The sequence below is a fragment of the Ipomoea nil genome, unplaced genomic scaffold (assembly GCF_001879475.1).
Source record: "Ipomoea nil cultivar Tokyo-kokei standard unplaced genomic scaffold, Asagao_1.1 scaffold3314, whole genome shotgun sequence".
NCBI lineage: Eukaryota > Viridiplantae > Streptophyta > Magnoliopsida > Solanales > Convolvulaceae > Ipomoea > Ipomoea nil.
In genome coordinates this window covers 6,738,793-6,752,402 of record NW_017619742.1, presented here as the reverse complement: position 1 = coordinate 6,752,402, position 13,610 = coordinate 6,738,793, and the positions used below count along the sequence as shown (strand labels likewise).

The following is a 13,610-nucleotide window of genomic DNA, read 5'->3' as shown; positions in this document are numbered from 1 at the left end:
GAAATGGTTTTTCTTATATATATATATATATATATATATATATATATATATATATATATATATATATATATATATTGTATTTCAACGCGTTGGAGTGGGTTACCAGCATTTCTCGCTGAACAGATATATTTGGTTTTCAGGCACTGACGAGTAGACACTGGAGCGCGCTAGAGATCCGAAGCGTAGAGTAGATAGTTTCTCTTTCGGCCTGCGTGCCACACTTATGTATTGATATTGTTGAGGATTTTAGTTAGTGAGCCTGTGCACCTGAGTTCTCCAGCTCAGGTGTGGCCTAGCACCCCGTACCCTTTTATTATGCTTTGGGATTTAATGAGAATTTACCTTTGTTATATAAGTTTCAAAAGTTCAAAAATTTCGGGGTGTTACACAAGTGGTGTTGAGGGAGTGGTTAGACTTTCGGCTTAGGGCGTCTGCCACGACGTTAGCCTTCCCCTCGTGGTACTGAATATCTAGATCATAATCCTTTATAAGTTCTAACCATCTTCGTTGTCACATGTTTAGATCTTTCTGAGTGAAGATGTACTTCAGGCTTTTATGGTCTGTATAGATCTTGCATTGTACTCCGTATAGGTAATGCCTCCAAATTTTTAGGGCGAACAGGATGGCAGCTAGCTCAAGGTCGTGTGTGGGGTAGTTTTCTTCGTGGGTTTTGAGTTTCCTGGATGTGTATTCTATTACCTTGCCCTTTTGCATTAGTACGCATCCTAGTCCCTTTTTGGAGGCGTCGCTGAAAACTTCGAATCCTTCCACTCCAGAGGGAAGGGCTAGAACGGGTGCTGTGGTCAATTTTTCTTTCAATTTTTGAAAGGCTGAGGTGCAGTTGTCGTCCCATCGAAAGGGGGTTTCATTCTTCATGAGCTTGGTGAGGGGTTGGGCTATCTTGGTAAAATCGGGTACGAATCTTCGATAATAGCCTGCTAACCCTAGGAAACTTCTCACCTCTGAATGTGATTTCGGTGTGGGCCATTCCTTGACAGCGTGGATTTTGGTTGGGTCCACCCTAATCCCCTCTTTGGTTATCACGTGTCCTAGGAATGCCACGTTGTCCTTCCAAAATTTGCACTTGGAGAATTTGGCGTATAGCTAATGTTCCCTCAAGGTCTGCAAGGTTGTGCGGAAGTGCTTTTCATGTTCCTCTTTGTCTCGTGTGTAGACCAGGATGTCGTCGATGAACACGATGACGAAGTCATCTAGGTAGGGCCGGAATACTCGGTTCATGAGGTCCATGAATACAGCGGGTGCATTGGTGAGTCCGAAGGGCATTACCGTGAATTCGTAGTGGCCGTAGCGGCTTCGAAAGGCTGTTTTCTGAATATCTGGGTCGACCACTTTTATCTGATGGTATCCGGATCTTAAATCGATTTTTGAGAACACCCCTGCTCCTTTAAGTTGGTCGAACAAGTCATCAATTCGGGGAAGAGGATACTTATTCTTTATTGTAACTTGATTTAGTTCTCTGTAGTCGATGCATAGACGCATGCTCCCATCCTTCTTCTTGACGAATAGTACTGGTGCTCCCCATGTTGAGGCGCTGGGGCGTATGTATCCCTTATCTAGTAAATCCTGAAGTTGTGTTTTTAGTTCCTTCATTTCTTTTGGCGCCAACCTGTAGGGTGGCTTCGAGATTGGGGCAACGCCAGGCACCAAGTCTATGGTGAATTCTACTTCTCTGGTTGGGGGTGCCCCGGGGATTTCGTCTGGAAAGATATCGGTGAATTCGTTTACCACTGGAATGGTCTGAGGCTCGGCTGTCTTGGTGTCGAGATCTTTGACTGAGCACAGGAAGGCTTCGTGTCCTTGGGTCAGATATCTCTTCATTTTCATCATGTTTACTAATTTGATTTCCGGGTTCTTGTGGGTCCCGTGGTAGGATACCCGTTTGCCGTTTGGTCCTCGCAAAACCACTTTTTGTTCGCCACATAGGATTGTGTCCCAGGTGTGTTTCCTGTGGCCTGCTCGGTATTCGTTGTAGCTGGGATACCTTGGTATAGGCTTCTTCGAGAGTTCTTGGTTTGCGTAGGGTTAGGGCCTTCTGGCTTTCGAGGTTGAGGCCCGTCATAAATTTCCCGAATTTGATTGACTCTGTAGGTACCAGCTCGGGTGTGAGGCGGGCCAACTTGAGGAACTGCCGGTAGTATTTTGTGATTGGGGTTGCTCCTTGTTTTAGATGGAGGAACTCTTCGTATATGGTTGTTTTTATGTGACTAGGGTAGAATCGTTCCCATAATCGTGTTTTTAGGGCCTCCCAGTTGAATCCCGGACTTTGTTCGCAACTAGGTTTCTCTTGTACCCACCAGAGGTCAGCTTCGTGTCTGAAGTAGAAGTAGGCTGTTTCTACTCGGTGACCTTCTGGGCATTCTACTGTTCCGAATATCTTGTCAAAAGTTCTGTCCATTCTTCGAGAATTGTGGGGTCTTCATCCCCTGAGAAGGTAGGCGGTCGGTGTTTTGAGACTTGGTGGTGGACTTCCGAGTTTCTATTTGGTGGTGGTGGTTGGAGGACTGTGTTGCTCAATGTCTGGGCAACTTGGGCCAGATACTGCAGATTCTAAATCAAGGATTCATGTGTGGGGAGTCCCGATGCCTTTGCCTGTTTCCTTGTTGGTGCCATCCTGGGGGTTTACAGGCCGATATTATTTTGCATCCTTACCTTGATGCTATGAGTGTAAGGGAAGTTCTTCAAATTAAGTGTGAATTAGAGTGAGGGGAAGATTAGGGGGCTCACAATCTCACCGTGCGTCCTATGATTCCTGAATCCTATGTTTCTGAATACCTAGAGTTTAAGCCTAATGTCTTAAAGTTTGGTCTAGAGAGTCTTATCCTAAGGTCAAACTTAGGCTCTGATACCATCTGTAACACCCCAAAAATTTTAAAACGTTTTGATCTTATAATAAGAAAGCAATTCTATTAAATAGATATCAAATGAAGCATTCTAAACAAAGAGTCGGGGGTGTTATGCCACATCTGAGCTGGAGAGCTCAGATGCACAGGCTGTTCTAACTAACTATCCTCAAATATTTTCATTACATCAATAAGGCACGCAGTCCGAAAGGAAAGACTAACTATCTAATCCGAGTTCTTCTAGCGCGCTCCGGGAGCTAATCATCTGTGTCTGAAAGCCAAATATATCTGTTCAGCGAATGATGCTGGTAACCCACTCTAACGCGTTAAAATACAATATAGGTAAATATATATACATAGATATAGTAAAACCATTTTGAAGCAGGAAGATATGTACTTAGGAGACTCTAGCTTTAAAACCAGGAATAGGACTCGACAAAAAGGGATAAACACATTCAACAACGATAATCAATTATATAGAGCCAACATCATAAATACACATATCTAAGGTCACAATTCACTTTCATATCATTCAAATCATCATTCAATCCATATTTTTGTCACACAAGCATACTTTGGTGGCGCTACGGGACCAATCGCATGCCCCAAACATGAGGGTTAGCGCTTGTAGCGCTAACACGGCCCCGCAGCACCCTACCTCATACCACAACATGAAGGAATTGACCGCAGCATATTATATAGACCGTCGATGGATTCAACGGCGGACCACAGCCCTACACACAGCTGACGCGTTCAATCGGTGGACTGTGATCCTCTTTTGCGGACTGCAACCCTACACACCGCTTGACGAACTCAGTCGGTGGGTCGTAGTCGATCATAGCCCTACACACCGCCTGGGGGATTCATTCGATGGACTATGATCTTTGGGGATTACGACCCTACACACCGCTGGCACATACACTCGGTGGATCGCAGCCGACCATAGCCCTACACACCGCCTGACGAACTCATTCGGTGGACTATGGCCTTCCTCGTGGCTAGTAGCCCTACACACCGCCTGACACGTCAAGTCGGTGGACCACAGCACACGAGGCCCATGAGGTGGACCGCAGCCCTAGAAGTGAGTCATTGACCGCAGCTCATGAGTAACCAATTTGACCGCAGCCATGATAATGAACCGCAGCTCATGTATAACCAATTTGATCGCAACCAAATTGGGGTATCATGCACACATAACACATAGCAAGCACATGCAACCCATATTAACACATTGGGAAAGGGGAGAAAACGTATAATGAAACCTATGCGTCGTCATCCACATACTATGAATAATCCTAAGGGGTTCATACTTCTTTCACCTAGGCCAACGGGATACCAATTCAACTTGCATGCGATACACAAGACTCTTTTATCCTACGAACGGTACCCGAAACATCAAACTAGACTTAGGCACGATAAACGGAGTCTTTTGGGACACCACGAGGGTCGGGGAAACATCAAACGGGGAAGCCAAAGTCCCAAAGTGGGAAAAATCCAGCGGGTGGAGGGCCACCCGCCGGCGATGAACCTCTGGGCAACGGGTGCCCGTCGGGCAGTCAACTGCCCGCTGCCGGCGGTGTTACTTCGGGCAGTGGGTAGGTGGCGGGCCCCCCTACCCCCACCTACCCCCCACTGACTCTTTTTCAAAATATAAGTCTCGGGATCCTCCGTGGAACCCGAAACCATGCTTAGACACTTTTAAACGCAAACGACGACACCACGTAGACAATTAACGGATCAAAAGCAAGAATCACATAGAACACATCCTATCATGACTTCTAAACATAATCAACACCCGAACATGCAAATTCCCACCCAAGTATATACCAAGAACATCATAACATAAAATTCCCAATTTACTAGGGCTCTAATCCCATTCAAATAATCAAGATCATAGTTCTTCTTTAATATCAAGAAACATCAAGATTAATCAAGAACATCACACAATCATCAAGATCCTCTTGTCATCATCAAGATCATCAAGATCACACATAAAATCATCTCATCAATCATCAAGATCATATCATAATTATCATAGAAGATTTCATCAAGACACAAGCATATAGAAGGAGCCAAAGGAGAAGATTATAGCATAGAAAATAGGTTTTGTTGAGACATGGGTTACCTCTTAGCCTTAATTAAATTCCTTGGCTATGAAGGGTCTTTCTTTAAGATCTCTTCTTTCTTGATTTCTCCTATGGGGATTCTTGGGAATTCTTGTGTGGTGGGAGTTATTGTGGTGTGTGTTCTAGGTGCCTCCTATGTCCCTATTTATATATCTAAGAGTCCCAATTAGGGTCTAAATGGTATGGGTTTGCTAATTCTATTCCTTATAGGACTATGGGGTTGGTTTTAGGGATAAGGGTCCATGGGCTATAGTGGACTCTTCCTAATTATTTAATGGAATTTAATTCTTTCTTTTGGGTAAATGATTAAATAATTAATTAGTTTAGAGGCCGTAACAAGGGGTGTTACACTCTTCACCCACGGAGTATCTCAACTATGCACGGGTCCTCGTCGAGCAGCTCACTCAGGCCGGCCGACCGGTAAGCCTCGACAAGCAGAACCTCCATGTCTTCCGCGGCTTGCGGTTGGAGTACATAGCGTTAGTGGCTTCCCTGACGTCCAAAAGTGCACCATTGACGTTGCCGGAGGTGGCTGATCTCCTCGCCACACATCAATATCTGTTTGCGGACGACGCGTCACCACCCATGCCACAATTTCCGTCGGCCCTCTTCACTCAGCAGCCAGCTGCGGCGAACCCTCCCGATGGCAACCGAGGTCATGGTCGTAGCCACAGAGGGCAACAGGGTCGTGGCCAATGCAGACGTGGAGCAATTCGCTGCCAAATATGTGACATCCCCGGCCACACCGCCTTGACGTGTTACCAGCGCTACAGTGATGCCCCCGCCGTTCGCCAGCCACACCAAACTTGGAGTCAAGCAGCTCCACCGCGTGCCAATGTGGCGTAATAACAACATCCTCAAGATGACTTCGCAACATCTCCGTTCAATAATGTATGGATTCCAGACACGGGGGCGAATGCTCATGCCACACCGAATTCGGAAATCCTACAAGACACCGAACAGTATACGGGGACCGAGAATTTAAAGGTTGGCGATGGCTCAGGTTTGTCAATTCTGCTTACAGGTTCAGTTTCCATTTCTACCCCGTCTCGGTCACTCTTTCTAAATAAAATTTTACACGTTCCAAAGTTACGTGCTTCTTTGTTATCCGTGCAAAAATTTACAGGGGATAACAATGTTTATTTTGAATTTCATCCCTATTGTTTTTTTGTGAAGGACCGGGTTACCCACCAAACTCTTCTTAAAGGTCCCAGCGAAGGTGGATTGTACTCGCTCAGTGCTCCATCTCCAGTTGCCCTTTTGTCTGCTAGAACATCAGCTTAAGTCTGGCATAAACGTCTCGGTCACCCGCATAATCAAGTCCTACGTCAGGTTTTGTCTAGTTGTCCAGTTAATAATTCTGTAAGTTCTTTGAACAAAGTCTGTACTGCTTGTCAAATGGGGAAGTCCACTCGCTTTCCCTTGTCACAAGTTACGCATTCCACAACTTCGGTTCTTGAATTAGTCTACACGGATATTTGGGAACCTTCATCGGTCACCACGACTGAAGGTTTTAAATATTTTGTACTATATGTAGATGACTATTCAAGATACATTTGGTATTATCCGATGAAAAATAAAACAGACATTTATTCAATATTTCCACATTTTTGTGCCTTAGTCGAAAAATATTTCTCAAGTCAAATTAAAAGTATCCAATCTGACCTCGATAGTGAATACTGAAAGCTGCATTCGGTGTTTGTGGCTGCAGGTATTTTAAATCGCCAATCATGTGCCCACACACATGAACAAAATGGCCTTGTTGAACGTAGGCATCATCATGTTGTGGAAACTGGTCTGTCTTTGTTAGCCCATAGTCATGTCCCACATAAATATTGGCATTTCGCTTTTGAATCAGCAGTCTATTTAATCAATCGGATGCCAACTTCAGTTCTTCATAATCAAAGTCCTTACTTCTTACTGTTTCATAAGTCACCGAACTATAATCTTTTAAAGGTGTTCGGTTGTGAATGCTTTCCGTGTTTGCCTCCTTACAACACACATAAAATGGAGTTCCGGCCCGTGTCTTGTGTTTTTTTGGGTTACCCCGATTCATTTAGTGGTTACAGGTGCTTGGACAGAACAACGGGGCGAGCCTATATTGCTCGTCATGTGCGGTTCAATGAGGATGTTTTCCCATTCGAGTACAGTCCAGAATTAACGCAGGAATGTGGCACTAGCACCAGCCAAATACCGTGGGCGTGTGTCCAGATTGCTCAACCTGTGATCAATGGTACAACACAGTCCACGTCAGTGCCACGCCCAACCGGACACTCATCTACTAGCAGCAATGCTCAACCGACTCATGTTATGCAAAGTTCCTCAGCTCATACTACGGATTCTTCTTACCACCCTACCACTTCATCGACAACTGTACCTCGTCCCCGACGGAAACGCTCACCGACTCGCAAGCATGTCATGAGTCTGCGTGACACAACAAGTCAGCAGCGCCGCCCTCCCCGAGCCATGATTGCCTCCGTTGACGATGATGAACCATCCTTCCACTCTCAAGCGGTAAAAAGCCAACACTGGCGCAATGCGATGGATGCAGAATTTAATGCACTACTACAAAATAACACGTGGACATTAGTTCCTTTTTTGTAACACAATGAATGTAATAGGTAGCAAATGGGTGTATTGCATAAAACGCAAGTTTGATGGCTCAATCGAGAGGTATAAAGCCCGCCTGGTGGCCAAAGGGTTTAACCAGGTTCCGGGCATTGACTATTCGGAAACGTATAGTCCGGTTGTCAAACCGGCTACGGTTCGGCTTTTATTAGCCTATGTCGTGTCCAACAACTGGGTTATGAAACAACTGGATGTCCATAATGCGTTCTTAAACGGACACATTACTGAAGATATTTACATGTGGCAGCCACCTGGGTATGCCAATCCGAGCTTCCCCGATCACGTCTGCAAGCTTCAGAGGTCACTGTATGGCCTGAAATAGGCCCCCCGGGCGTGGTTTACAAAGTTGCAAGAGTTTCTTGTGTTAGTTGGGTTTCGGCCTTCTAAAACTGATGTGTCCCTATTTATTTATGATTCTGGCCAAGTCCGCATTTATATCCTGGTATATGTCGATGACATTCTCCTGTTAGGGAATGATGATTCGCAGGTGATGTTCATATTGAAGCAGCTTGCCTCGACATTCAAGATTCGCGACTTGGGTCAACCTCGATTCTTTCTCGGCATTGAGGCTCTATACACTGACAGTGCAGTCCTATTATCTCAAAGACGGTATATGACTGAACTACTTCGCAAAGCTGGGATGGACTCTTGTAAGCCACTTTCTACGCCCATGACCGTCACCACGGCAGCTAGTGACGTTACTTTCTCTCCTTTGGATGATCCGACTCTCTATCGCCAACTAGTTGGTTCTCTTATGTACTTACTGATCACTAGGCCAGACTTGTCGTTTGTAGTCAACCGATTGTGTCAGTTCATGCACAACCCTAAAGAAGACAACTGGGCTGCACTTAAGCGTGTCTTACGTTATGTGAAAGGCACGCTCTCTCTTGGTCTTCGGCTTACAGGTTTAAGTGTCTCCTGTGGTTCATGCCTTCTCAGACTCTGACTGGGCCGGTTGTTCAGTTGACAGGAAATCTACAGCTGGCTATGCGGTGTTTCTTGGACCCAATTTAATCTCATGGGGCTCGAAGAAACAGTGGACTGTCGCTCGCTCCTCCACAGAGGCTGAGTACAAAGCCCTTGCAGATGTCTCCGCTGAAGTGGTTTGGTTTCAGTTTCTTCTGAAGGATCTAGCCTTGGCCTGCCCCACGACTCCCGTACATTGGTGTGATAATCTGGGCGCGACCTATCTCTGCTCGAACCCGGTGTTCCATGCATGGACTAAGCACGTGGAAGTGGACTATCACTTCGTTCGGGACAAAGTGGCGTCTGGTGCTCTTAAGGTAAATTTTGTGTCTACTCATGATCAACTAGCCGACATTTTCACCAAACCCCTATCTGTGTCTCGGTTCATTGATTTACGGTTCAAGCTTGGCGTCGTGCCGTGCCCGCCTTCCGCTTGAGGGGGGTGTATTAGGCAGTTAGCATTCATAGCTTAGCATGGCCTAGTCTTTAGCTTTGTTAACTACTATTCTATTAGATATCATGTATATAAACTCCTGTACTGTAACTCCCAATTCAATTCAATATACTTCTTCTGACAAACATCATCTTCAATCCTCTGCTCTGTTCGCATATTATGATCTTAACCAACAAAGAATAACAATGAGGTAAATCAGTTTAGGTTTTTCATAATTGAACGGCTCAAACCGATGAGGTCTATTGGATTCTCTCATTAAGAATTAAATTTAGTTGATTATTAAATGCATCATATTTAGTACTATAAATAAATAAGAAATTTTAATTTTTTTTTTGCATGACAATATTTATTATTTGATTTGATATGTCAAAAAGTAAGTATTAAAAAAACAACAATTTTCATAAATAAGCATTTTTAAAATATTAACTCTTTTTATTTGTGGTAAAAGATCAATGTTATTTCGGTAGTAAAATTTATTATTAATACTAGTATTTTCACCCGTGCGATGCACGGAATGGAATTGTTGTAATATATTAAAAATATTTAAATCGATATATAATTATTTAAGAGTTAATTTCACCAGAGGTCGCTTATCTTTCCTGACAATTCCAAATTTAATCCTAAACTATAATTATTAATTATTACGATTTATTTTATGTTATAATTCTTACGTTAATATTCTTACTATTATTATTAACACTTAATTACTTTTAGATATTATTATTACCACTTATATTATTATATTATTATTATTATTATTATTATTATTATTATTATTAGTTTCTTTTCAAGTTCTGTTAGTATATAATGGTCGTCAGGCACAATAATAATATAACCATAATTAAATATTCTTATATTGTATTCCGTGAGTCACAATAATAATATAACAATAATTAAATATTCTTCAATTCTATATTCTTTTAGGATTTCTATACCATCATTAATTATTCCCTAATTTTCCATAATTAAATAATTTGACCAATTATAAAGAGAGATTATTAAATAATAAAAATTTGCCGGTCAAATCTTATCCTTAGAGATTTTTCAAGAAAATTTAGATCGAAGTAGGTAGGGATGTCAATCGGGCCAGCCCACTCGGTTTCGGGCTAACCCTATCGGGTTGTCGGGCTATCGGTTCGGGCTAATCGGTTAATTAATATTTTATTCTCGGGTTCAGTTTGGCCCTAACCCTAAACTTCGGGTTGTCGGGCTAATCGGGCGGGTTGAACAATCTGAACTAAAATTAGAAACTAAAAGTGAGTACTCATATTTAGAGTAGGAATAATAACGGGGCGGGGCAAAACCGGGGGTAGCATTTAGTTTTATATATATATATATATATATATATATATATATATATATATATATATATATATATATATATATATATATATATATATTAATAATGCTTACAGTAGCATTTAGTAATGTACAGTAGCGCGCGCGCGCGCACACACACACATATATATATATATATATATATATATATATATATATATATATATAACATAATACATATATATAACATAATGCTACTATATATATATTAGTAATGCTTACAGTAGCATTTAAAAAGTAAAGTAATGCTACTGTACAGTAGCATTACTAATATATGTGTATATATATATATATATATATATATATATATATATATATATATATATATATATATATATATATATATATATATATATATATATATGTATTTATTTATTTATTTACTTATTTCTTTTTAATTATAATAATTATTTTATGTATGTTAGGTTTCACGTCACTTCTATAATAAAAAAATAATTTTTAATAGTTCGGGCTGTCGGGCTAGCCCTTTTAATTTCGGGCTAGCCCTATCGGGTATCGGGCTAATTTGTTTTATCGGGTTAGCCCGTTCGGGCCATAGCCCTGTCGGTTTCGGTTTTTATCGGGTTGGTCCATCGGGTTCGGGCTAAATTGACATCCCTAGAAGTAGGAGAACAGTAAGAAATAAACCTCGAGCATGAATTATGATCTCTGTTTCAAGCTGTATAAGTCATCCTCGACTCACATGAGAAACAAACAGAGTTAGGGCATTTTGTAAAACGACCTTTGAAAGAAGAATTTGCTAAAGAAAAAAGAAGTATTTGAAAGTAAGATAATTGAAACCAATAAAGAGAGAGAGAGGGAGATTTACTATTTAACTTCACGGCGGCACTAAAGATATTTTGTTAATTGAACTTTTTTTTTTCGAGAAATGTAAAATTTAAAACAATAAAAAAAAAAAAACAAAAACAAAAACAAATTTACGTTTATATTTCTCTAATTTTTAAAAGAGTTAATTCCAGTAATGGTCCTCCGACTATTACGATTTTTCAAAATTAGTCATCGTCTTTTAATTTGGACAAAATAGACCCTTGACTATCAAAAGTGTTCCAGCAATGGTCCTTCCGTTAAGTAGCCGTTTGGTTGGCGTTAAGTAGAGTGGTATTCAAGTCATTTCCTTTATTGCTTTCTCAATTTCAGGCTTCAACACATTAATTTCATTTCAAGCCTGACTTTGGCCACACGCAGCCTTGACCACCATCGGCTGTCTGGCCGCAGGCGAGGCGGCGAGGCCACCATCAACTAGCAGGAGCAACATCCAGTTTTACCCGGCCGGGGTTGTTGAGGAGCGTCGCCGGGGGCCGTGTTTTTCTTGGGAGCCTTCTTTAACTTTCTGCAGGTGTAACAAATAGCTGCAATAACGTAATAAACGATATTGATGCTACTTAGAACAGCAAAAACCCAATAGTAGTTCTCCAGCCGACAATCAGTCACTTCTTTCTGTATCCAGCTTTTCCCAGTCACACTCTGGCTGATTTTGGCCACCGCCAAAACCGACACCACACTGCCTATAAATCCCAGACCCATCACGAAGTTGGTGAACTGGATACTGTACTTTTTCAAGGACTGATCTTCCAAGGTGGGTTTCCCCTCTTGTGATGATTTATCGAGAGGGTCATAGTTTTTGAAGAAATCATTGACGCTTACTTGGAGGAATGCATCGATGCCGATAACAAAAACGAACTGAGGTACCAACCAAAATTTGCTATCGTGGTGCAGATATTTCTTCATAGTGTCCTACCACCTTACGTTTTCCACCACCACCGCCGCTAAGCCGCCAAGCAACATAGTACGGCGTTGAGCATCGCCATTCCGATGCCGAACAGCGCCGCCATCTTTTCTATATAAAACACATTGGCGTCAACTCCTTTGAAGTATGTTGTTATCTTACCGCACAATTTGAAGAAGTTATTCATCAAGGTGTAACTAAAACCATAGCATTGTTTGAGGATGAACTTCGCGGCGTTGGGTAGGTGTAAAAGGACGCCGAGAGGGACTGTGTAAACACCAGCATCTGGCTTCATTCTATCGGCCTGCTCGACGAAGAGGGTGTTTCCGATGGAGGAAACCACCCCACACATTATGAACGACGGCCACACCATGGCGGTTTGGTTGAACATTTTACAGAAATTAAATTTATTTTTTTATCGCCACTCTCTGGTACTGGTGTCTCAATATAAAACCAGTTTGCGATCACCAATGCGATTGTGGCTGCAAACCCATAGATCGCTCTCGTCGATGCAGCGGACGACTAAGGAATGGATTTAGGGATTTTGTTATTCTGATGTTTGAAGAGAGAAAGACACTAAGCACTTGAATGGACAATATTACCCCTTAATTTAACATCCACTTAACTCTCATTTGACGGAAGGACCAATATTGGAATGAATTCGAAAGTCAAGTGTCTAAATTGTCCAAATTAAAAGTCAGGGACCAATTGTGAAAAATCAACATAGTCGGGGACCATTGTTGGAATTAACTCTTTTTAAAAAATAGAAAACATAAATAGGTTTCCATCCGGCATTTTGATTTATCTTTTATTTTAAATTCTTTTGTTTTAAAAAAAAAATTGTACATGTTGTAAAATCTTATTATGGACATTATTCTGGCATTAATAACATGATTTGTAACAGCTTAGTATTTATGGAATGTTATGTAATAGCTGTCAAATATAGATTATATATACTTTGTAATCTTGTAGAGAATGGACCCATGAATGAGATGATCCTCTCTTTTCTCCCTTATTCTTTTGTCCGTAGGTCTCAGATTGATCGCCGTCCAGAAAGACAGAGACCCGACGTTTTGGAGACTCCCCACGAAACATCGAGGCGTGAGGATAGTTGAGGTTGTGTGCAGCAAAACCATTGATGAATGCATGAAGTGGGTGTGAGGGGGAATCTTTTTCGCACGGAGTCTTCACTCTCGGTGTTGTGTTGTGCTTTTGTTTCTTTACTCTCTGGCTGCGGCTCAGTTCCCAAACGACATCACAACACATAATCATCTGCGAAATCAGAAGGTGCTTGCTACTCCATACATGGTGGACTCAGCAACCTTACGAGATAAGTAGTTTTACCTTAAAAAAAAATACATGATTATTAAATGACCACATGATGCATGCTTTGAAGTTATAAATATATGTTAAATGACCATACGTCTAATCTATGTTAATAGAACATAAATGAATGCTCTGGTACATTAATACCGTGAAATAGCCCTTGT

General features: G+C 41.8%; 1 protein-coding gene across 1 annotated transcript; it reads right to left on the bottom strand.

The window, feature by feature from the left end:
• Nucleotides 1-11,633: 11,633 nt before the first annotated feature.
• On the bottom strand, nucleotides 11,634-12,493 carry LOC109169476 (protein NRT1/ PTR FAMILY 5.5-like). The gene is made up of 2 exons (XM_019318358.1): nucleotides 12,185-12,493; nucleotides 11,634-12,074 (listed from the first exon to the last, which is right to left on the bottom strand). Exons 1-2 carry the CDS (start codon nucleotides 12,491-12,493, stop codon nucleotides 11,634-11,636), a joined length of 750 nt encoding a protein of 249 aa, XP_019173903.1.
• Between the last annotated feature and the right edge of the window lie 1,117 nt (nucleotides 12,494-13,610).